This window comes from Alexandromys fortis, unplaced genomic scaffold (assembly GCF_014885135.2).
Source record: "Alexandromys fortis isolate MF-2015 unplaced genomic scaffold, M_Fortis_MF-2015_v1.1 scaffold_152, whole genome shotgun sequence".
Classification (NCBI taxonomy): domain Eukaryota; kingdom Metazoa; phylum Chordata; class Mammalia; order Rodentia; family Cricetidae; genus Alexandromys; species Alexandromys fortis.
In genome coordinates, this window is record NW_026068045.1 from 3,505,654 (window position 1) to 3,528,254 (window position 22,601).

General features: G+C 40.7%; 2 protein-coding genes across 7 annotated transcripts in view; one reads left to right on the forward strand and one right to left on the reverse strand.

Moving 5' to 3' along the window:
- The window catches only part of Gatad2b (GATA zinc finger domain containing 2B), a 66,221-nt gene that overhangs the window by 35,949 nt on the left and 7,671 nt on the right, over window positions 1–22,601 (forward strand). For 2 of the 6 annotated variants that reach the window (XM_050118770.1, XM_050118772.1), the window contains exons 2-8: window positions 8,342–8,677; window positions 13,234–13,363; window positions 14,426–14,557; window positions 15,799–15,930; window positions 16,597–16,767; window positions 17,466–17,781; window positions 21,718–21,920. In XM_050118770.1, the coding sequence (XP_049974727.1) occupies window positions 8,343–8,677; window positions 13,234–13,363; window positions 14,426–14,557; window positions 15,799–15,930; window positions 16,597–16,767; window positions 17,466–17,781; window positions 21,718–21,920 (1,419 nt within the window). In that variant the 5' untranslated portion in view covers window position 8,342. Of the gene's footprint in view, window positions 1–6,855; window positions 6,908–8,341; window positions 8,678–13,233; window positions 13,364–14,425; window positions 14,558–15,798; window positions 15,931–16,596; window positions 16,768–17,465; window positions 17,782–21,717; window positions 21,921–22,601 lie in introns of those variants that run through there. The other 4 variants (XM_050118771.1, XM_050118769.1, XM_050118773.1 and 1 more) reach the window with 4 other exon arrangements.
- Slc27a3 (solute carrier family 27 member 3) overlaps window positions 10,308–22,601 on the reverse strand; it is a 43,882-nt gene continuing 31,588 nt past the window's right edge. Inside the window, exons 10-11 of the transcript XR_007588141.1 lie at window positions 14,407–14,503; window positions 10,308–10,356 (exon numbers count right to left, since the gene is read on the reverse strand). The gene's annotated coding sequence lies outside the window, so the exon portion shown is untranslated. The remainder of the gene's footprint in view (window positions 10,357–14,406; window positions 14,504–22,601) is intronic.

Consider the following 22,601-nt stretch of genomic DNA (forward strand, 5'->3'; position numbering starts at 1 on the left):
AATTATAATATAAGCAGCACTTTGGGCTTATGTCCTTTATATTACTATCTTGAACAGAGACCAGGGTAATTTCTTCTGTTAACTTGTTGAGTAAATCTCTTCTTAATGAGAAACAGTAGCACTCACAGTAGCACACTTGGTACCATGCTTTTCTCAGGGAATTGTCAATATTTCACTCTGACAATTGCTAAGTTCCAGAAATTACTACTTCTAGGATGGTATAGAAGCAACCTCTAAAGTCATCTCATTAAAACGGTACATTTAGAGATAATTTCATTCCTTATAGACTCTGAAATGAAACTTGTTCTTTCTCTAGTTTGCTTTCTATTAGGGGCTTTTATAGCCCCATTTGAGGAATTTGTTCTGCAGGTTTGTTTGTGTATGTTTAAGCTCCTTTAGGGAAATGAAATGGAGAGATTATATTCCTGGGAAGCACATAGTTAATTGCTGGGATTAGTTAAATTTGGAAGGAGCTCAGCTATCTGGTCTGCATTAGGGTAGGTGGGAAATGGTGTAGGATGGAATCATTGTTCTGTAGTATTTGCCAGGACATGAAAAATACATTGTTTCTGCTTTGGTAGAGAACATGGTCATCCATTTAATTGAAATGTTTTGTTTTGTTTTGTTTTGTGATCTCTCTCTCTTTCTCTCTGTGCTTGTGCACACTAGGAATCAACTATAGGTCTTGCACATACTAGTAAGTGCTCTACAGCTGAACCACACCCAAGTTCTTTATGTGGAAGTTTGAAAGTAGAGGTCACAGATTTACTAATATCTAAAGACCAATTGAGACATATTATTTGTGTAATAATTATATTTATATCTTTAAAATATGTGAATTGGTCAGGTGTAAATTATACAGCCTTCAAATTCTAGCCCTTGTGAAGCAAAAACTTCTAGAGTTTGTAGACCATTTGGGCTACAGAATGAGCTCCATACTGGCAGAGCATGGTGGCTTACCCCTTTAATCCCAGCATTTGTGAGGCTGAGTGAGGCAGGTGTTTCTCTTTGAGTTCAAGTCTACATAGGGAGTTCCAGACAGGCCAGAGTACACTGATACCCTCTCTCAAGAAAAAGAAGAGTGAATTCCTTGTCAGTTTGGGTGACATAGCAGTGAGACCCTATCGCAAAACAAAAACAGGTTGTTGGATAGTAGCTCAGTCTGTAATAGCTCAGATTTGACTTCAGTCTCCAGGACTTGTGAAAAATGCTGGGCGTGGTAGTTACCACTAGTAACCCTAGCACTGGGAGAGAAGGACACAGATTCCTGGGGCTTGCTGGCCAGCCAGCCTAGCCTACTTGGTGTTTCTCTGAAACTGTAAGCAAGACACCACAATTAAATCTTTTTCTTTATAAGAGTTGCAATGGTCATCATAGTGTCTCTTCACAGCAATAAAAACCCTAAGACAATTGTCACTAAATTAAGAGAAATGGGGCTGGAGAGATGGCATTGCCTGCTCTTCCAAAGGTCCTGAGTTCAATTCCCAGCAACCACATGGTGGCTCACAACCATCTGTAATGAGGTCTGGTACCCCCTTCTGGCCTGCAGGCATACACACAGATAAAATACTGTATACAAGTGCTAGGTCCTTTCTGTATAGTGCACATCTATCTAAAGCTGCCATTACTGGGGCCATGATTATTATTTAAATTTTTTAAAGATTTATTTATTATATATACAGCGTTCTGTCTGCATGTATACCTGCAGTGCAGAAGAGAGCACCAGATCTTGTTACAGATGGTTATGAGCCACCATGTGGTTGCTGGGAATTGAACTCAGGACCTCTGGAAGAGCAGCCAGTGCCCTTAACCACTGAGCCTTCCTCTCCAGCCCCTATTATTTAAAACTTTTAAAGTTGAGACTGGACAGTGAGGGCACAAGCCTTTAATCCCAGTGCCCTAGAGGCAGAGACAAGGAGATCTTTGTGAGTTCAAGGCTAGCCTGTTCTACCTTGGCTATCCTACACAGAGAAACCCTGTCACAAAAACAACAACAACAAAAAAAAAAAAAAAGCCACTATGTTTGTGTGTATGAGTGAGTATATGCCATTGTGTATGTTCAGGTGTCTGGGGGCCCAAAGAAGGTATTGGATCCTCTGGAGTTAAAGGCGGTTGTAAGCCACCAACCTTCCCTGATGTGGGAAGTGAACTTGGGTTCTCTAACCACTGAGCCATTTATTCAACCCTTAAATTTTTTTTGTATTAGCATGTGTGTGTGTGTGTGCATACCTGTGGTTACCAGAGCATATGGAGATCAGGTGATCATTTTGAGAGTTGCCTCTCACCTTCTACTACATAGGTACTAAGGATTGAATTCAGGTCATCAGACTTCCCAGCAGATAGGTACCTTTACCCACTGAGCCATCTTGCTAGCCATTGTTGGTTTTAACTTTTTTTTTTTTTTTTGAGATGTTAATAAAGTTGTATCATTTTCCTTTTTCCCTTTCTGCCCTAGGTTTTGTTGTAAAGAATTTAGTTACATTTATTTTTCCATTTTGTGAGGAGGTTGTGTATGTGCCTTTGTGCTTGGGGTAAGGTCAGAAAACAACTTGAGAATTGTTTGTTTTGAGATAGAGTTTCTCTGTAGCTTTCTTTGAATGTGCGTTGACCAGGTTTACTTTGAATTCACAAGAGATCTGCCCACCTCTTCCCCTGAGTACTGGAATCAAAGGTGTGCACCACCACCTGATTGGTTCTTTTTTGTTATTATTACTGTTTTTATTTATTCTCTAGAGACAAGGGCTCACTGTGTGGGCCTAGCTGAGCTGAAACTTGCAGCAATCCTCCTGCTTCTGCTTCCCAAATGCTGGGATGATAGGCATGTGTCACCATCACCATTCTGAGTTCACTCTTGAGAACTTTTAAAAAACTTTATAATATTAACAAGAAGTTTGTTACAGTTCACTATTTTAGAGTCCAAGATTAATGATTTGGGGCAGGAGAGATAGTTCAGTTGCTTCAGAGAAGCACTGGCTTCTCTTTCAGAGGTCGTGAGTTCAATCCCCAGCAACCACATGGCAGCTCACAACCATCTATAGTAGGATCTGATGTAATCTTCATACATGTCCATATATATGTGGAGCACTTATACAGAAAAATATAAAGTTTAAATTTTTTTCTTTTTCTTTTTTTTTTTTTTCAAGACAGGGTTTATCTGAGTAACAGTCCTGGCTGGCCTGGAACTTGGATTTGTAGATAGACCAGACAGGCCTTGAACTCCCAAGTTCTGGGATTAAAGGCCTGAGCCACCGCTCAGCCCAAGCTTAAAAAATATTTTTAAAAATACACTTAAAGGGGCTGGAGAGATGGCTCAGTGGTTAAGAGCATTGCCTGCTCTTCCAAAGGTCCTGAGCTCAATTCCCGGCAACCACATGGTGGCTCACAACCATCTGTAATGAGGTCTGGTGCCCTCTTCTGGCCTGCAGACATACAGACAGAATATTGTATACATAATGAATAAATAAATATTAAAAATACACTTAAAGACTCCATCTAGTGACAGTCTGTTTGTTGGCCTCTTAGTTACCTCTTGGTCGAAATTTAGGTAAGGGCTTCACATAGTGGGAAAGGGGAAATCGGCCGGTAGTGGAGTGGGAGGACAGAGAGAGGGAATGGGTATGAGGGAACCACTGAGATTGAGGCTGTGTGTGTATGAATGAGACTTTTCTCAGGTTTAAATGATTACTTTTTGCTCTATCACAACCACTTCCCAGCATATTTTCCCAAAGATTACAGTTTTCAACTCCCCGGCATTATTAGTCTGATTATGAGAGTAAATTTGGGAAATGTATGGTCTAAAATGTACATTGCTGTCTTCATGTATGTATCTATAGCAAATAAGACTGAAGTTTTTACTGCCAAAGCAGAATGTAGAGAAGCGCACTCTCTATAGCATAAGTTGTCCCATTGCTTGAGAGTTGAAACCCATTTCCAGCCTTGATATGGGAAAGGAAGGACAGTGTTGTGGTTGTTAGAAGCGCGTGTAGACTACTTGTCACTCTCATTCGTTGTGTGCTCTCAGGGAAGTTTTTGTTTGTTTTTTGTGGATTTTTTGGTCACAGTTTCACACAATGAGAATAACCTGAATTCCATAGGAATGTGAGAATGAAATGATTTTTGTGTGTGTGCTTCTTAGCCCATTCTAGCATTTGTTCAAATATTGATCCCTTCTATCTTCCTTGTCCTTATTTCCTTAGTCACATATTTCTTTTATAATCTTCCTGCTTAGTGTACTTTTTTGCATCTGACTGTGGTAACATGTCACTTGGAATGCACATTGTAGGAGGAGTCTTTCTTTTGTGTGTACTTAGGAGAAAATAATTTCCAGGAGCAGACTGAAAGATTCTCCATGCCTTTTCTCACCTATTGTTCATTATTGAGGTATGAAATATGAAGAATTTCTTGTTTTCCTTTTATTTAAAGTAATATTTAGCTGGACATGGTATTACTTAGAAGACTAAGACAGAATCACAATTTCAAGAAGGCCATCCTGAGAGAGACTTTTTACTTTTATACAGTTCAGCTTCTTCTCTGTCTTTTGTGAAAGTTAAATAATTAAACTAGTAATTATTTGGAGAAGCTGGACATTGTGATGTACTCCTGTAACCCCAACTCTAAGAGGCTGAAGTGTAAGAATGGAGAATCCAAAACTAGTTTGGATTATATTGGAAGTTCTAGGTCAATCTGGGCTTCATAGAGAGACCTCTGTTATGCCCAAATCCGTGGGGCTGGAGAGATGGCTCAGTGGTTAAGAGCTTTTCCTGCTCTTCCAAAGGTCCTGAGTTCAATTCCCAGCAACCACATGGTGGCTCACAACCATTTCTAATGAGATTTGGTGCCCTCTTCTGGTCTGCAGGGATACATGCAGGCAGACCACCAAATACATAATAAATAAATAAATCTAAAAAAATAAAAATAAAAAATTAGGAGGAGACAGCTCTCAGTATCATTCTGAGATTCCTGAAGGGACAGGATTGTCCCTTGAACTGAGGATTTTTGAGGACTGAGGATACCTTTGGACTGAGGTCAAGGTAAGGTAGCTGCTGGATGCTTTACTTTTCAGATCTCCAATTGAACCCCAATTTCTCTGAGTTTTTATTAATAGTGCTTCAACAGACTTTCTCTGTATAGCCCTGGCTGTCTTAGAACTCGCTCTGATTTGTTTTAAGATGAGGTCTCATTCTGTAACACAGGCTGGCCTGAACCACACTCAGGATGACATCAGTATGTGGTAATCTATATTCCTTGGCCTCTCAAGTGCTGGGATTACAGGCGTGTGCTAATATACTAAAAAATGTTTTTTTTTTTTCCTACTCCCAAACCCTGAACATGATGTGTTATATAGTTAACATTTATGGGTTGATTAGATGGGCAAGAGATATCAGCATATGAAAATACATAGTACTAGGGAGATGTACTATTTGATTTTATTGGGAAGATGTACTGTATAATTCTCTCGTCTCTCTCTCTCCTCTCTCTCTCTCTCTCTCTCTCTCTCTCTCTCTCTCTCTCTCTGCTTCACTGTCTATCTTTGCCTGATCTGGATCTCATTCTATAGATTTTATAGACCAGGCTGACATGGAACTCATAAAGAGCCGCCTGCTCCCGTGTCTGAATGCTAAGGTTAATGGCATGCACCACCACTGCCTAGCCTGTATAATTTTTTACCTTTTCCTGAGGAGATACAACACACACACACATCTGCTTATCCTGGATAGGGAGCCTGTTGACAGACCAAAGTTCACCTTAGTGGGGTCACTTAGAGGAAGGAATATGGTGAGGTGTTAGTTGTAGTGGTGATGGCTTGCAAATCTGGAAACCTGGAGCACAGTGCACAGCCTGCAGCAGCTCAACAGGTTAGGTTGGAAGTGTCCTTTCTGGTGGCTCAATTGGTCTGAGCCTCTTCCAGGCGCTCATCTGATTTTTTTTGTTTCTTCCAAGGCCAGGCCAGTGGTTCTCAACCTGTGGGATGTGACCCCTTTGGGGGAGCTAACAGTCCTTTTGCAGGGGTCACTTAAGACTATCAAAAAACACAAGATATTTACATTATGATTCATAATAGTAACAAAATTACAGTTATGAAGAAGCAGTGAAATAGTTTTATGACTGGGGTCACCACAACATGAGGGTCACCGCATTAGGCAGTGCAGTTCTTTTGGTCTCTGCTTCCAGACAGTCTGACTGGTCTGGATCAGCTCTCTGGAGCCTGTATGCTTATATACTATGGAGAAAGGTGGAGAAGAGATTTTGGTGATACTAGTGGGGATATATAGGAAAAGTCATAAAACGTTTGAAGTTTTAAGATTTTGGGGGCTAAAGAGATGGTTCAGAGGTTAAGGGCACTGGCTGTTCTTCCCAGAGGACCCAGGTTCAATCCTCAGCACCCACATGGCATCTCACAACTGTCTGTGACTCTGGTTCCAGGGCATCTGACATCTTCATGCATATGCAAATAAAATAGTTATAGTTAAATAATTTCTTTAAAGTTTAAAGAGTTTTTTTTTATCTAGATCTATGTAGAATTGAGGGTTGATAAAAGGGTTCATCTGTATAATGTTATTTGAATATACATTTTTGGGACTGACCATTGGTATTGGATAACCAGTTGGTGTGCTCTTTTCAGGTTAAGACTATTTCTCTGATACCGGGTGGTGGTGGCGCACGCCTTTAATCCCAGCACTCGGGAGGCAGAGGCAGGCGGATCTTTATAAGTTCGAGACCAGCCTGGTCTACAAGAGCTAGTTTTAGGACAGGCTCCAAAGCTACAAAGATTGTGGGGATTGTGTTTTATATAGGCTCTGCAACTCTGCATTTTGATAGATTGTGGTTTTCTGAAATGGTTGCTATCTATTGCAGAGAGAAATTTACTTGATGCGGAGGGAGGTCCATACTTATTTGTGGATAAAAGGTAATTATTTAGAATGTAGTTACAGATAATGCTGATTTAGTAAAGTGGTTTAATCCCAGAACTTGGAAAGGGAGAGGCAGGCAGATCTCAGATCTCTGAATTCAAGGCCCTGTTGGTCTACATAGTGAGTTCCAGGACTATGTAGAGAAACTCTGTCTCAAAAAAAATAATATACATATAACATTTTTGTTTGTTTGTTTGTTGGGGTAGGAGGGTAGTGCATATGCCATAGCATTTATTTGGAGGACAGAAGGCAACTTTCAGGAACCGACTCTTTCCTTCTGCCATGTGGGCTCTAGGATTGAACTCAGGTCATCAGGTTTGGCAGCAAGTTCCGTTGCCTACTGAGCCTTCTTGCTGGCTTTATTTGCTGTTGTTTCAGTTTATTTTTAAAAAATTTGTGTACATGTGTTTTGGCTACAAAAAGACCAGAGAGGGCTCTGGATTCCCTGGAACAGTAGTTTTATTAATGCTTGTAATCTGCCATTGTGGGTTCTGGAAGCTGAACCCCAGTTTCTACCAAGTGTCCTTAGTTATTTCTCCAGCCCCTGTTGTTTGTTTGTTAACAGGATATGATGCTATAGCTGGTCTGAAGTTTTAGATCCTCCTGATTCAGACTCCCAAGTGCTAGGATTATAGGCAGACTCTTATCTCCAGCATTAATGATTTTGTTTTTACTTTTAATTTTTGTCTTGGAACTCTCTGTAGACCATGCCGGCCTGGAATTCACAGAGATCTGCCTGCTGGGATTAAAGGCGTATGCCACCATGTTTTTGTTTGTTTTTAAAGAACCATCTACATGAGTATAGTGTGGATTTCGTGTCCCTTTTATAATTAAAGGTCTTAGTGACTGCAGTGTATTTGAAGTTTATTTTCATTGCTAAAGTTACTGGAGAAATAATATAGATGTTGTAGGACAATAATAGCATTGGAAGTTAGCTCTGTTATCTGTAACTTTAAACATGTGTTATATGAATTATTTTTTTGGAGCATGACTAATAAAAGTTCAATAGACAAAAATGGGGTTCAACCTAAAGGTTAGAAAAGCAAAGCAGCTAGCCACTGGCTCTTACCTCTACCTTAGTCTGAAATGGTGATCCTGCCTTTAGGAATCTCGGAATGAGGCTGAGAGCTGTCTCCTCCATTTTATAATCCTTTCTAGGGCTGGGATTAAAGGCGTGCACCACAGAGATTAAAGGCATGCGTCTGGTTTCGAAGCAGCTAGTGTGGCTTTTAGTGTTAAAGGTGTATTACCACTGCCTGGTCTGTAAGGCTAACCAGTGGGGCTGTTTCACTCTCTGATTTTCAGATAAGCTTTATTTATTAAAATACAAATGAAATGCCACTACATTTTTTTATTATTAATATTTCACACCTGCTTTTTGGTTTGCATAAGGAACTTTATTTTGATCGTTCTTTGTGTTTTTTCCATAGAATGGATAGAATGACAGAAGATGCTCTTCGCCTGAATCTTTTGAAGAGGAGCTTGGACCCGGCAGATGAGCGAGATGATGTCCTGGCAAAACGCCTCAAAATGGAGGGTCATGAGGCCATGGAACGTCTGAAAATGTTGGCCCTTCTCAAAAGGAAAGATTTGGCAAACCTTGAGGTGCCACATGAGTTACCTACCAAACAAGATGGCAGTGGTGTCAAGGGTTATGAAGAGAAACTCAATGGGAATCTCAGGCCTCATGGAGACAACAGGACTGCTGGAAGGCCAGGCAAAGAAAATATCAATGATGAGCCTGTGGATATGAGTGCTAGACGGAGGTATGGTGCAGTTAGCTGCCTTCAGAAGTAGGGTCTTTTTTAAATAAGCTTGTGAAAATGGTATGAATTCCAGTGAAAGGGAGGTAATTTTCATCCTAAAGCTGCCTTTCTTGTTTTTTCTGTTTTGTTGTTTTGCAGCATGGTCTCACACTATAGCCATGCTGGTCTTGAACTTTTGGCGGTCCTCTTGCCTCAGTATCTCAATGTTGGGATTACTTATGTGAACTACCACATGATGATGTCTTCTTGAAAGAAGATCTATGTCCTCTCATTTCCAGATGAAGCTAGGTAGCTCACATGGAAAGTCACAGTTCTTACCTAAGATAAACTGATTATTTCTGGGGACCAGAGATGTGACAAAGTAATGAATGATGCTTGCTACACAGTCATGAGAACTGGAGCTTAAATCTTAGGAGGATGAGGGGAATCTTTCTCTAGACATGGTGGTGCATGCCTTTAGTCCCAACACTCAGTTGGCAGAGGCATGCAGATCGCTGGGTGGTGGTGGCATTTTTCTAGCTCAGTCAGTAGAGCATGAAACTCTTAATCTTTGGGTCATGGGTTCGAGCCCCATGTTGGGTGCCAAATAAAATCCCTTAACACAATTAATAAAAACTCAGAGACAGAAATTGGGGTTCAACCTAAAGCTCTGAAAAGCAAAACAGCCAGCCACTGGCTCTTACCTCGCCTCAGTCTGAAATGGCAATCCTGCCTCTTAGAATCTCAGAATGAGACTGTGTGTTGAGAGCTGTTTCCTCCCAATTTATAATCCTCTATAGGGCTGGGATTAAATGCATGCACCACCCAGTTTCTATGGCAACTAGTGTGGCTACTAGGATTAAAGGTGTGTGTCATTATGGCTAGTGAGATTAAAGGTGCATGTCATTGTGGCTACTGGGATTAAAGGTGAATGTCATTATGGCTACTGAGATTAAAGGTGCGTGTTACCATAATCTGGTGTTTAAGGCTGAGCAGTGGGACTGTTTTAGTCTCAGATCTTCCGGCAGTCTTTATTTATTAAAATAAAATTGAAATGCCATTACATGACACTAGCCCTCCAGAAGAATATAAGGGTGATCCACTTACACAACATTTCTCTAAATCTACCTGTACCTTCCACTCTTCACAAGTTGTTCTGTAAGAATGAACTAAGGAGAGACATGATCTCTTTGATATGAATTAAAGCAAGGCCATTGGATAGATGACTCAATGGTTAAAAGTACTTGTTGCCCTTGCGGAGGACCTGGGTAACAATCTTCTGAAACTTGAGTTACAATAGATTTAACTCCCCCTTCTGACTTCCAGGCATGCATGTGGTAAACATAAATGTATATCGGCAACACATTAAATAAGCAAGTCTTTAAAAGAGAACAGAAGAATAAAAAAAATATAGAAGATGAAATTTATAACATGAGACCTTTTGTCTTTGTTGCCTAAATACCACTAATGGGGTGAATTCTAGTATTTGTGAAATAAATATGTGTAAAGTGAAAACTATTATAACTACTGTTTTAAAATGGTAGAGAAACAACTGTTTTTTTTTTTTAAAGATTTATTTATTATGTATACAACATTCTGCCTCCATGTATGCCTGCAGGCCAGAAGAGAGCGCCAGATCTCATTACAGGTGGTTGTGAGCCACCATGTGGTTGCTGGGAATTGAACTCAGGACACAGATTCTGGAAAAAAAACAAAACAAACAAACTGGAATGAAGACTTGACTTAGGCTTTGTCTTATCTATGCCATCTGTCTAGTGTGTATCTGGATTGTATCTAAGCATAAAGTGTTATTTCTAGTGTAAGTTACTGATGTCACACAGTTCCAACATGTTCGTTTAGGAATATTTCTGCCCAGCGTGGTAATAAGCAGTCTCTAAGCAATAGATGGCAATCATTTGTGTAGGAATAATGTTTTACCTTAGAAATAGTCTTAGAGAATATACTTACCTTCCCAGGACTGGAATTTCATAAAGCTGCTGCTTGGTGACATTAAATACTACTGAATCAAGGAGGGAATTTCTAGACCTCATCATTGCTCACTTACGGCAATCTTCAGTGTGAAAGGATGAAGGAATGTAGAAGTGACAAGTGAAACATGAACACAAAATTAAATTCAGGCACTTTTTTAGTTAATTCTGTTTGGTCTAGAGAACTAACTAAAAGCTCTTTCTCCCTCTAGTGGCATTTTTTCCTGTAATTCCATATTCTCAGCTTGCTGTCTGACTGTGGCTCCAGTGCAGCTCATACACATTTACTAGTCCACAAAGTAGTCATTTTCCTTACTTCTTTCCTCCGTTCTTTTTCTCAGCCAAACTTATTAGTAACTCACATTTACCCTGTGAGTTATCTCAATCATCAGGATACCTTGTTCCTTTAGGTGAAGTCTGGAATGGTGGTGCACTATGCTTGTACTATAACTTAGGAAGCAGAAGCATAGGGTGCTCACTGTAAGTTCAGAGTTAGCTTGAGCCATAAAGGCCAGCAAGATGGTTCACTGGGTAAAAGCACCTATAACCAAGGCTGATGACTGTAATTTGATTTCTAGAACTCCCACAATGGAAGGAGAAAACTGACTCCACAAAGTTGTCCTTTGAACACATCAGTACCCTGGCACATATGGACACGCATGTGCAGACACTAAATTAATTAAAATTAAAAACAAAAAAGGCTTCTTATGGGGCTAGAAGTATTACTTGATGGTAGACTACTTCTCTAGCACTCGCATGGTTGGTTCTAGGTTGGATTTCCAGTAACGTACAAATGCTTATATGTCCCCAAGGATCTGAGATCAAAAAATAAAAAATAATAAAAAAAAAAAAACAACAAAGAAACCTTTAGGGTCTTAAAACTAATGATCTATGAGCTTTTAGGTTTTAAGGTCCACATTAAATAAGACCTATAACCACACCAACCTAACAGCCCTGTATACTCCCAGCTATTTTGTGCTTAGGTGTCTGTCAGGCATTGAGTTCTATCCCCAGCTCTAACCACAAATAAAAGGGGGAAATAACTTCAGCCAGGCACAATGGTACATTGTTAAGATCATAGTACTTGGAAAATATAGGCCAGAATTGTTTTGTTTTGTTTGTTTTATTTTAAGGCAGTGTTTCTCCGTAAAGCTTTAGAGCCTGTCCTGGAACTCGCTTTATAGACCAGGCTGGCCTCGAACTTAAAGAGATCTGCCTGCCTCTGCCTACCCAGCGCTAGGATTAAAGGCGTGCGCCACCAACACCTGTCAAGGCAGGGAGATCTTGAAGCCAGTCAGTTACGTGAGATGTCTCACATTTAAAAATTAATGGAGGTGGAAGAACATGTGTTGATTAGATTGTTCAAGATCCTTTATATTTGAGCTGCAGAAATATAAAAACAAAGGTTATCTAATGAATAGATTTGGAAGTAAGAGAAGTCTATATGAAGGATTTTAGATGTCAAAGTAGTTCCTGGATAGTTTCTTTTTCAGGGAAGATGCGATGCTAGCTAGATACTCTGGCTAATGTGCCTTTGGTTAGTCCTTTTCCAAGAGACTGTGTACTTTATAGTTGATACTATTCATTTTCTCAAGCCATTATCCACACCTTCTTTTGTGTTTTCTTTATGACTCAACTCTTGACAGGATACATTATCACTTATCAGAACCATGTTATTAGAGTGAGCTATTTCCTTTTTGTTCATCAGTAGATGACTAGATTCTAATGGCTTTGCTCTTTCTCCAGTCCTCTAGATAACTAATAACACAATAGTGACAGCTCAATGATGTGATAATAGGGAAAACGGTTACAATTAAAATATTGTATTAGAGCACTTCAATTTTTAATTTTGTTTTTAAGACAACGTTCATTATATAGCCCGACTGGCCTTGAGTTCATTATGTATACTAGACTGACCTTAAGTGCTGGGATTAAAGTGTGAGCCACCACACCGAGCATCTCTTTTTTTTTTTTTTGAATTATTTTTATGTGTGTGGGTGTTTTGCTTGCATGGATGTCTGTGTACTACGTGTATATAGTACATGGTGGCTGGAAGATTCACTCAGACTGGAGTTACAGACAGTTGTGAGCCACCATGTGGGTTCTGGGAATTGAACCTGGGTCTTCTGGAGGAGCTAACTTCCTAGTCAGCTCTTCCCCTTCCATTCCTTTTTTTTTTTTTTTTTTCCGAGACAGGGTTTCTCTGTGGCTTTGGAACCTGTCCTAGACCAGGCTGGTCTCGAACTCACAGAGATCCGCCTGCCTCTGCCTCCTGAGTGCTGGGATTAAAGGCGTGCGCCACCACCGCCCGGCCATTCCCTAATTTTTAAAGTTCTCATTACTTCATATATTTGTGTGCCTGCATTGTAGGACTGACAGATTGAGATTAGAAAAGTACTTTGCTAAGCTTTTGCCCTCTCTTACATCTTGGTGTCTTTATTCTAGGAATTGTCTGTCTTTCTCTTGCTGAGTCAGGAAGGACTTAAGTTCCTTTGGATTTCTTTGTTTGTTGTAGTAAAGAAATATTTTTACCTTTTTAAAGAACTGTCACTGTTGGAAATACTGTAATCTTTTCCTTTTCTCATCTAGTGAGCCAGACCGAGGAAGGCTAACTCCTTCCCCAGACATAATTGTTTTGTCTGATAATGAGGCTTCCAGTCCCCGATCCAACTCCCGGATGGAAGAAAGACTCAAAGCAGCCAACTTAGAGATGTTTAAGGTAAAAAAGAAAGGATGTTGGTTTTTTTTTTCTTCCTTCCTCCTCGTCCTCCTCTTCTTTTTTTAATTTTTTTCTTTCTTTTTTTTTTTTTTTTTTTCATGTTCTTTACATTCTCTTTAATTCCCTGGTTTTGTTTTGTTATTATTTTAATTTGCTTTCTGGATCTAAATAACCACCTAGTTAATAAGTTCTTCATACTGATTCTCCACAGTGTGTTCTTTTGAGAGGTAGCTGTTCAACCAAGCAGAAAAAATAGTTTGCTAAAGCATGTCATATCCAATATTATTCATCTTTTAAATAGAACTTTGATGTTTAAGTCATAAAATAAACCATTAGGTGGGAGTGATTTCTTATTAATAAAGAAACTGCCTAGGCCCCTTGATAGGCCAACCCAGAGGTGGGTGGAGTAAACAGAAGAGAATGCTGGGAGAAAGAAGCTTAGTCGAGTCGCCATGATTCTCCCACACCAGACAGATGCAGGTTAAGATCCTCCCTGGTAAGCCACCTCATGGACTACACAGAATATTAGAAATGGGTTAGATTAATATGTAAGAGCTAGCCAATAAGAAACTGGAACTAGCCGGGCCAGACAGTGTTTAAAAGAATACAGTTTCCGTGTAATTATTTCGGGCATAAGCTAGCCATGCGGGCGGCCGGGTGCTGGGGACGCAGCCCCGCTGCTCCTAATTCAACACCATTAGGTATGATGATATCCTTTATACTATCCAGAGTCTCAAAATATAGAGGAATTCTTATTTATTACATCTATATCAAATATGATTTTTAAAGATTTAGAGGCCATTTTAAAAGAAAACATTGTTCCTTTTTTTGTCAGTCATCTGTTTTGCCAAGAATACACTGATTGACAATACTTTATTTATAGTCCTAGAAGTACCTTTTGAGTACTCCTGGATGCTATTCTGAAGGGCTTCAAAGATACAATCATATCTTCACTTCTGCTTCTTATAGAAGATGAAGGTTTCAGAAGAGAGATCTAGATCATTTCTTGCAGAAAGGGTTTCTGGGTACTTTTGCTGACTTACAGTCTCCGTGTTTCCTTAGGGGAAAGGCATTGAGGAACGGCAGCAGCTTATCAAGCAGCTGAGGGATGAACTACGATTGGAAGAGGCTCGTCTGGTGCTGTTAAAGAAATTGAGACAGAGTCAGCTACAGAAAGAGAATGTGGTCCAAAAGGTAGTATTTTGGGGTGAAGAGATAGCTCAGAGGTTAAGAGCACTGACTACTTACTTTTCCAAAGTACTCAGGTTCAATTTCCAGCACCCACATGGCAGCTCACAACTTTCTATAGTTCAGTTCTAGGGGATCTGACACCCTCACATAGACATGCATGCAGGCAGAACACTAATGTACATGCAGTAAAAATAAGTAAGTCATGTTTTTAAGAAAAAGTTTTAAAGAAAAGTTTCTAGAAAGGGGGGAAAGTCTAATTTGAGGTAGATTCAACTTTGTGGGCCATCTTTTATGGTTCTGGAGGGTTCTGGTTTGTAGTCGCTACAAGTAGAATAGTTGTGCTTTTGTTTTATTTTAACCTTAGGCATTAATCAAGAAAGACCTTAAGTGGACATGGTAGTACACGTCTGTTATGCCAGCACTTGAAAAGTAGAGTTAAAATCAAAAGTTAAATTCATGCCGGGCATGATGGGGTACTCAGGAGGAAGAGGCAGGTGAACTCTGGGTTCAAGGCCAGTCTAATCTATAGAGTGAATCCCAGGAAGTCAGAGCTATACAGAGAAACACTGTCTTGAAGAAGAAGGGGGAAAAAAGGTTGAGAGTGCTGGAGAGATGGCTCAGCAATTAAGAGCACTTACTGTACATATATGACCTGAACTCTGCTGGTTCCCAGCACCCACATGGCAGCTTAGAACCAGCTGTTATTGCAGTTTCAAGGAATTTGATGCCCTCCTCTGATCTTTTGGCCCTCTAGTGCCACCAGGTACACACATGGTACACAGACATAAATGAAGACAAAACAATCATACACAAGAAAATAAAAAAATAGAGTAGTTGAGATGGCCATATGAGACCCTGTCTGAAGGGGGGGGGGCAAAGAGAACACCTGGCATAGTGACATGCCTTTAATCCTAGCAATAGGGAGCTAGTGGTGAGTAGATCTCTATGAATTTGAGGCTAGCCTGGTATACATATTGAGGTCTAGGTCAACCTAGGCTGCATATAACAAGACTGAATCTCAAAACAACAACAAAAATTAAAAAGCCTTAACTTCATTTTTCTCATCGCTCTTCCTTATCAATAAGTACTTCACATTAGTTTCTTATACGCACAAGGAAATTTTAGAGCCTAGAACTTTACTGAATTTTAAACTGGTTTCTAGGTTGGTTTGTTTTGTTGGGGGTGGTTGGGTTTTTTTGTTTGTTTATTTGTTTTATGGTCTCATTTTCTGTTTCCCTTCTCAGACTCCAGTTGTACAGAATGCAGCATCTATTGTTCAGCCATCTCCTGCACATGTGGGACAGCAAGGCTTATCTAAGCTTCCTTCCCGGCCTGGGGCTCAAGGGATTGAACCTCAGAATTTGAGAACATTACAGGTATGTGACCCATAGTGGGATATTACTTTTGGACCAGTCTGTCTTTCCTGTCTTTATTTGGGGGCTTTTCTGAAGATTTTTTTAAAAGATTTATTATTTATTTTGTTTACAGTGTTCTGTCTGCATGTGTGCCTGCAGGCCAGAAGAGGCCTCTGCCTCTGCCTCTTAAGTGCTGGGATTAAAGGTGTGTGTCACCACCACCCGGCAAATAAATAAATCTTTAAAAAAAATAATCTTCAGGCTGGAGAGATGGCTCAGAGGTTAAGAGCACTGATTGGTCTTCCAGAGGTCCTGAGTTCAATTCCCAGCACCCACATGGTAGCTCACAACCATCTGTAATGACATCTGGCGCCCTTTTCTGCCCTGCAGGGATACATGCAGACAGAATACTAGAATATTGTACACATTATAAATAAATAAATCTTTTAAAAAATTCATCCACATAAAATGAAAATAAGTAAAATTTTATATATACATACATGCATATATACACACATATATATATTAAACTAGAGTAATGGTAGATTTATGCTATTGATTGCTGTACAAAATTATCAGATGTGTGTTCCCATGATTCTACTAGCTATTCATTATAAGCAGTGTTTTCATTTTGCATTTTATGGGTATTATGCTGTCTGTGAGTTCTTTTCCTGTTCTTCCCTGTAGGGTCATAGTGTCATCCGTTCAGCAACCAACACTACCCTTCCACACATGTTGATGTCTCAACGTGTTATTGCACCAAATCCAGCCCAGCTTCAGAGTCAACGGGGGCCACCGAAGCCTGGCATTGTACGCACCACAACACCTAACATGAATCCCGCCATCAGTTATCAACCAGTAAGAGCGAGCACTGGTATAGAAATAGAAGAAAATCCTTTATTTGCTTTTCTTATTCAAAGAGCCACAGGTTTTAAGTTTTGTCTGAATAGAGAGCATTCCCCAAAATGGATACTTTATGGGATTATATAGAAATGGTGTTAGAAAAAGTAATATGTTGTAGAGCAGAGGTAAGTTAGCTAAAATGTGCCTTTAGAAAAAGAGAGCTTAGGCTGGGCAGTGTTGGCACACACTTTAACCCCAGCACTCTGAAAGCAGAGGCAGGCAGATCTCTGTGAGTTCGAGGCCAGCCTGGTCTACAGAGTGAGTTCCAGGACAGGCTCCAAAGCTACAGAGAAACCCTGTCTCAGAAAGAAAAAGAGATCTTAACCTAGAGGTGAGAGTGGGATGGAAATGACATAATACAGTACTCGTGTGTGAGATGCTCAAAAATAAAGATAGGCATGAAAAAGGAGATGAAGGTCTGTATGTGATAAAAGCATAGGTACCTGACAGAAAGCACACCCCATCTCTTTTTCAAGCAACTTTAGCTTCTAAGTGCCATCATTCTGTTTTCTTATGCACCAGGGTTATCTTTCAGTGATGAGTTGAGTGTTTCTTATTTTGAAGAAACTAAATCTTCCAGATGGGGATTATATAGACAATCGAGAATTAGTCTTCTCATACTTACCAGCCCCCTGTCCCCTATTCTGTTTCAGCAGTCAAGTTCTTCTGTTCCCTGTCAGCGCACAACATCTTCTGCCATCTATATGAACCTCGCCTCCCATATCCAACCAGGGACTGTGAACCGAGTGTCCTCACCACTTCCTAGCCCCAGTGCCATGAGCGATGCTGCCAACTCACAGGCTGCAGCCAAACTGGCTCTTCGAAAACAGCTGGAAAAGACATTGCTGGAGATACCACCTCCAAAACCTCCTGCTCCCTTGCTTCACTTCCTGCCTAGTGCAGCCAATAGCGAGTTCATCTACATGGTAGGCTTGGAAGAGGTCGTCCAGAGTGTCATTGACAGCCAAGGTAACACTGCCTTCTAGTTAAGTCTCTAAGCAAGGGGTTGCTAGGCCTCTGCAGAGAATTCAGTATCATAGGTAACTGTATCGTATAATAACTCCCCTTACAACTTGATGGTGGTGACCCACATCTTTAATTCCAACATTGAGAGACAGAGGCTAACCTGATTTACAGAGTGAGTTGTAGTACAGCCAGGGCAACACAGAGACACCTTGTCCCACAAAACAGCAACAACAAAACTGCTCTTAAAGCCGGGCGGTGGTGGCGCACGCCTTTAATCCCAGCACTTGGGATGCAGAGGCAGGCGGATCTCTGTGAGTTCGAGACCAGCCTGGTATACAAGAGCTAGTTCCAGAACAGGCTCCAAAACCACAGAGAAACCCTGTCTCGAAAAACAAAAATAAAACAAAACAAAACAAAACAAAAAAAAAACTGCTCTTAATCCTGGCCTGATACAATCCCACCACTTTGTAGGGAGAGGCAGGAGAATCACTCCAAATCCAAGGCCAACCTGATCTACACAAACAATAAAGTGACAGCCAGTTTGGGTTACAAACTGAGACCCTGTCTTGAAGTTGTTAAGTTTATTTAGTATTCCTAAGCTGGGTCTAGTGGCACATGCTTTAAGCCCCAACAGTGAGACTGAAGTGGGAGAATACTGAGAGTTTGAGGCTAGCCTGAGCAACATAGCAAACAAAGAAAGTTGGAGGTACATATAGATAACTGTAGTATTCAGGAGACTGAGCATGGAGGAGTTCAAGTTTGAGGCCACACAGAGTTATATAATGAGACCTTGTCTCTAAGTAAATTAAATCTGATCCATTATTACTGCCAGAGTCTCTCCCAACACTTATACGAGCTGTTGGGGTGCAGTATCTCAAAAAAGGAGGCTAAGGAAATGACTCAGTGACTCAGAGCACCGGCTGCTCCTTCTGTGGACCTGGGTTCAGTTCCCAGCACCCATATGGTGGCTCACCACCACTTCTATCTCAGATCTTTTGGCATGGCACCAAGAACACATGGCTAACAGACATACATGCAGGCAGAATCCCATACACATGAAGTAAGTCTTAAAAGCCAAAGTAGAGTCTAGAGATGTAATTCACTTGGTAAAATACTTGTTTCCTGGAAGGTAGAGATAAGTCCAGGAATATCCTCAGATACATAATCAATTTTTAGATCTCCCTGTAATACATAGATTCCTATCCCCCATCCAAAATGGGGGAAGGGTAATGTATGTTTCGTTATTTGTTTTCTTCAATATAGTGATTCTTTTTAAAGAGTTTGTTTGTTCTGGCTCACATTTTGGGAGTATAATCAATCCATCATAGTAGATGAATCAAAGGCATCAGGAGCTTGAAGCAATTGGTCACATCACATCCACAGTCAGGAAACAGAATGATGAATGTATCTTGTTTAGTTCCCTTTTGTATTGTTTTGTTGAAACAGTGTCTCACTATATATAATCCTGGTTAGTCTGGAACTGTGTGTAGATCAAACTGGCCTTGAACTCATATGGGATCTACCCTACCTTGACCTCTGGAGGCACAAACCACTGTGCCTGCTCTTTAGATGAATAGAGTTTCTATGTTTTGTGACCTCGTGCTGAATTATTAATATTCAGTCCCTGTCCTTTAATGCTTCTGCTGGAAAAACTGTATATGCTAATATAAATAACCAAGTGTCATCACATGAAAACTGCAACCCGGTATTGAACCAGACATTCATACCATGCAGTGTGATGCTAACAGGCATTAATAAGCTTAAATTTCCAAATAGTATCTGAAAGTCCTTAGGGGACTGACTAACGTTAACTGTGAACAGATCAGAGTGCTTTAATTCAGCCAGGTAAGGTGGCTTATGCCTATAATTACATTTGGAATACTGATGCAAAGAGTGTTGTCATGAGTTCTAGGCCAGTCTGAGCTACAATGTAAAGCTTTGTCTCAAAAAGTCTGCACAAAGTAACTATTTAGACCTTGATAAATGGGTGTTGTAAATATGTATATATGTAAAGGGAAAGTTCAGTATAAAGTGAAGAAACAAAGCCAAAAAAAAAGAAAAGAAAAAGAAACAGAAAGCAACCAAGCAGTGGTGGTGCACCTTTAATGGGAGGCAGAGGCAGGCAGATCTCTTGAGTTCAAAGCTAGCCTGGTCTACAGCGGAAATTCTAGAATGGCCAGGAATACAAAGACAAACCCTGTCTCAGGAAAAAAATAAAACAAAAACAAAGCATTGGTTAAGTGGAGCCCTTTGATTCTGAATTTATTATGAGATTTTTGTAACAGGATTACACAATATAGCCAGGTAGGGTTCAGCCTTATTCTGTAGCCCAGCCTTACCTCAAGCTTAAGAGCCTCCTTCCCTAGCCTCCCAACTGTTCTGATTATCAAGTCAAAATATTTATTAAATAGCATTTAGAAAAAAGTAAGGCTTGGTGTAGTAGTGCATGCTTTTAATCCCAGCACCAGGGAGGCAGAGGAAGGCAAGTCTTATGAGTTGAGGCCAGCCTGGTCTACATTCTGAGTTTCAGGACAGCCTGACCCACATAGTGAGCTACTGTCTCAAAACAAGCAAAACAAGACAGTAAATAAGTTTAAGGTTCTTTTTTTTTTTTTTAATATTTATTTATTATGGATACAATTCTGTTTACATATATGCCTGCAGGCTAGAAGAGGACACCAGACCTCATTACAGATGGTTGTGAGCCACCATGTGGTTGCTGGAAATCGAACTCGGGTTCTTTGGAAGAGCAGGCAATGCTCTTAACCACTGAGCCATCTCTCCAGCCCCCAAGTTTAAGGTTCTTTATTTAATTTTTTTAGTTTTTTTAGGTTTTTGGTTTTTTGTGTGTTTTAGTTTATCGAGACAGGGTTTCTCTGTAGCTTTGGAGCCTGTCCTGGCACCAGCTCTTGTAGACCAGGCTGGGCTCGAACTCACAGAGATCCACCTGCCTCTGCCTCCCGAGTGCTGGGATTAAAGGCTTGCAACCACCAACGCCCGGCTCTTTATTTAATTTTGATGAGTGTTTTTCCTGCAAATATGTATGTTTACCACATGTTTGCTGGTGCCCTCACTTCAGAAGAGTGCATCAGAGTCTCTGAACTGGAGTTACAGGTGGTTTTGAGCCACTGTATGGGTGCAGGGAGTGGAACTCCAGTCCTCTGTAAGGGCAACAAAGTGCTTTTAACTGTTGAACTCCAGTTCCCTGAATTGGTTTTGTTTGTTTGTTTTTGTATAGTTTCTTGTTATATTGGTGTTGGGGTAGGGTGGGAGAACAGGGTGGAAGGTGCCAACGAACGCATTGGGAGGCCATAGACAGCTTTATGAGATTGTGTCTTTCCTTCCACCTTTACATGGGCGATGAAGGAAGGTCATTGGTTAATTAATAAAGAAACTGCTTGGCCTCGTAGGTTAAAACATAGGTGGGTGGAGTAAACAGAACAGAATGCTGGGAGGAAGAGGAAGTAGCTCAGACTCGATAGCTCTGCTCTCTGAGGCAGACGCGATGAAGCTCCAACCCGGGATGAACATAGGCTAGAATCTTACCGGTAAGCGCACCTTGGGGTGCTACACACATTAATAGAAATGGGAAATCAAGATGTGAGAATTAGCCAGTAAGAAGCTAGAGCTAATGGGCCAGGCAGTGTTTAAATGAATACAATTTGTGTGTTGTTATTTTGGGGCATAAGCTAGCCAGGCAACCAGGAGCTGGGGCGGCAGGAATGCAACCCGCAGCTCCTACAACACATGGGTTTCAAAGATGGAACGTAGTTCCTTTAGGATTGCCTATGAAACACTTTCATGCTCTGAGCCCTCCCACTGACCCTGCTGTATAGTCTCTGAGATAACAGAACTGACTTGTAGGAAAGATACTTAAATGAAGAGAAACAGAAGAGTGGGAGATGTGACTCCATTAATTATCTTTTTATTGGTATCTAGGCAAAAACTGTGCCTCACTTCTGAGGGTCGAACCCTTTGTATGTGCCCAGTGCCGTACAGATTTCACCCCTCACTGGAAGCAAGAAAAGAATGGGAAGATCCTCTGTGAGCAGTGTATGACTTCAAACCAGAAAAAGGCTCTAAAAGCTGAACACACCAACCGGCTGAAAAATGCTTTTGTTAAAGCTCTACAGCAAGAACAGGTGAGAATTCCGGCTCCTGCTCCACAGTCATCTCAACGGGTTTGGTTTTCCCAAAAGGTTGTTGCTTGTAGTTTGGGGGGATTAACCATGTGGTTGCCATAGACCTCTGGGTCTGGAAACCTAGGTTTCTTTAAAAAATAAAGCAAAGTGTGGTCTCAAATGTCTTTAATCCCAGCATTCGGGAGGCAGAAACAAGTGGATCTCTGTGAGTTCAAGGCCAGACTAATCTATAGTGCAAGTTCTGGGACAGCCAAGCTATACAAAGAAACCCTGTGTGTGTGTGTCTGAGGTCGGGGAGGATTCAAGAAACAGCAGTAACAACAACAACAACAAAAACACCTTTTCTTCTCATGTATGGTGACACATGCCTTTAGTCCCAGCACTCTGAAAGCTTGAAATTTGACTTTTCCATAGCTCTGAAGAAAGTCTCACAGTTAGCTCTGAATAGCCTAGAACTTGTGTTCCTCCCATCTGCCTCTTGAGAGCTGGGATTACTAGCACCCATCACAACATCCAGGCTCTCTATTCTCCACTTGATTTTCTTGTCAAAGAAGTGGAATTTGCTACATACTTTCACATCTGCCATCTGTGGTTAAATGGCAAAGGAAAGGATAGGTAGATGATCAGGTGGTCCGGTGAAGACCAGTCAGTGGTGACAGAGCGTGTGACATTCATAGATAA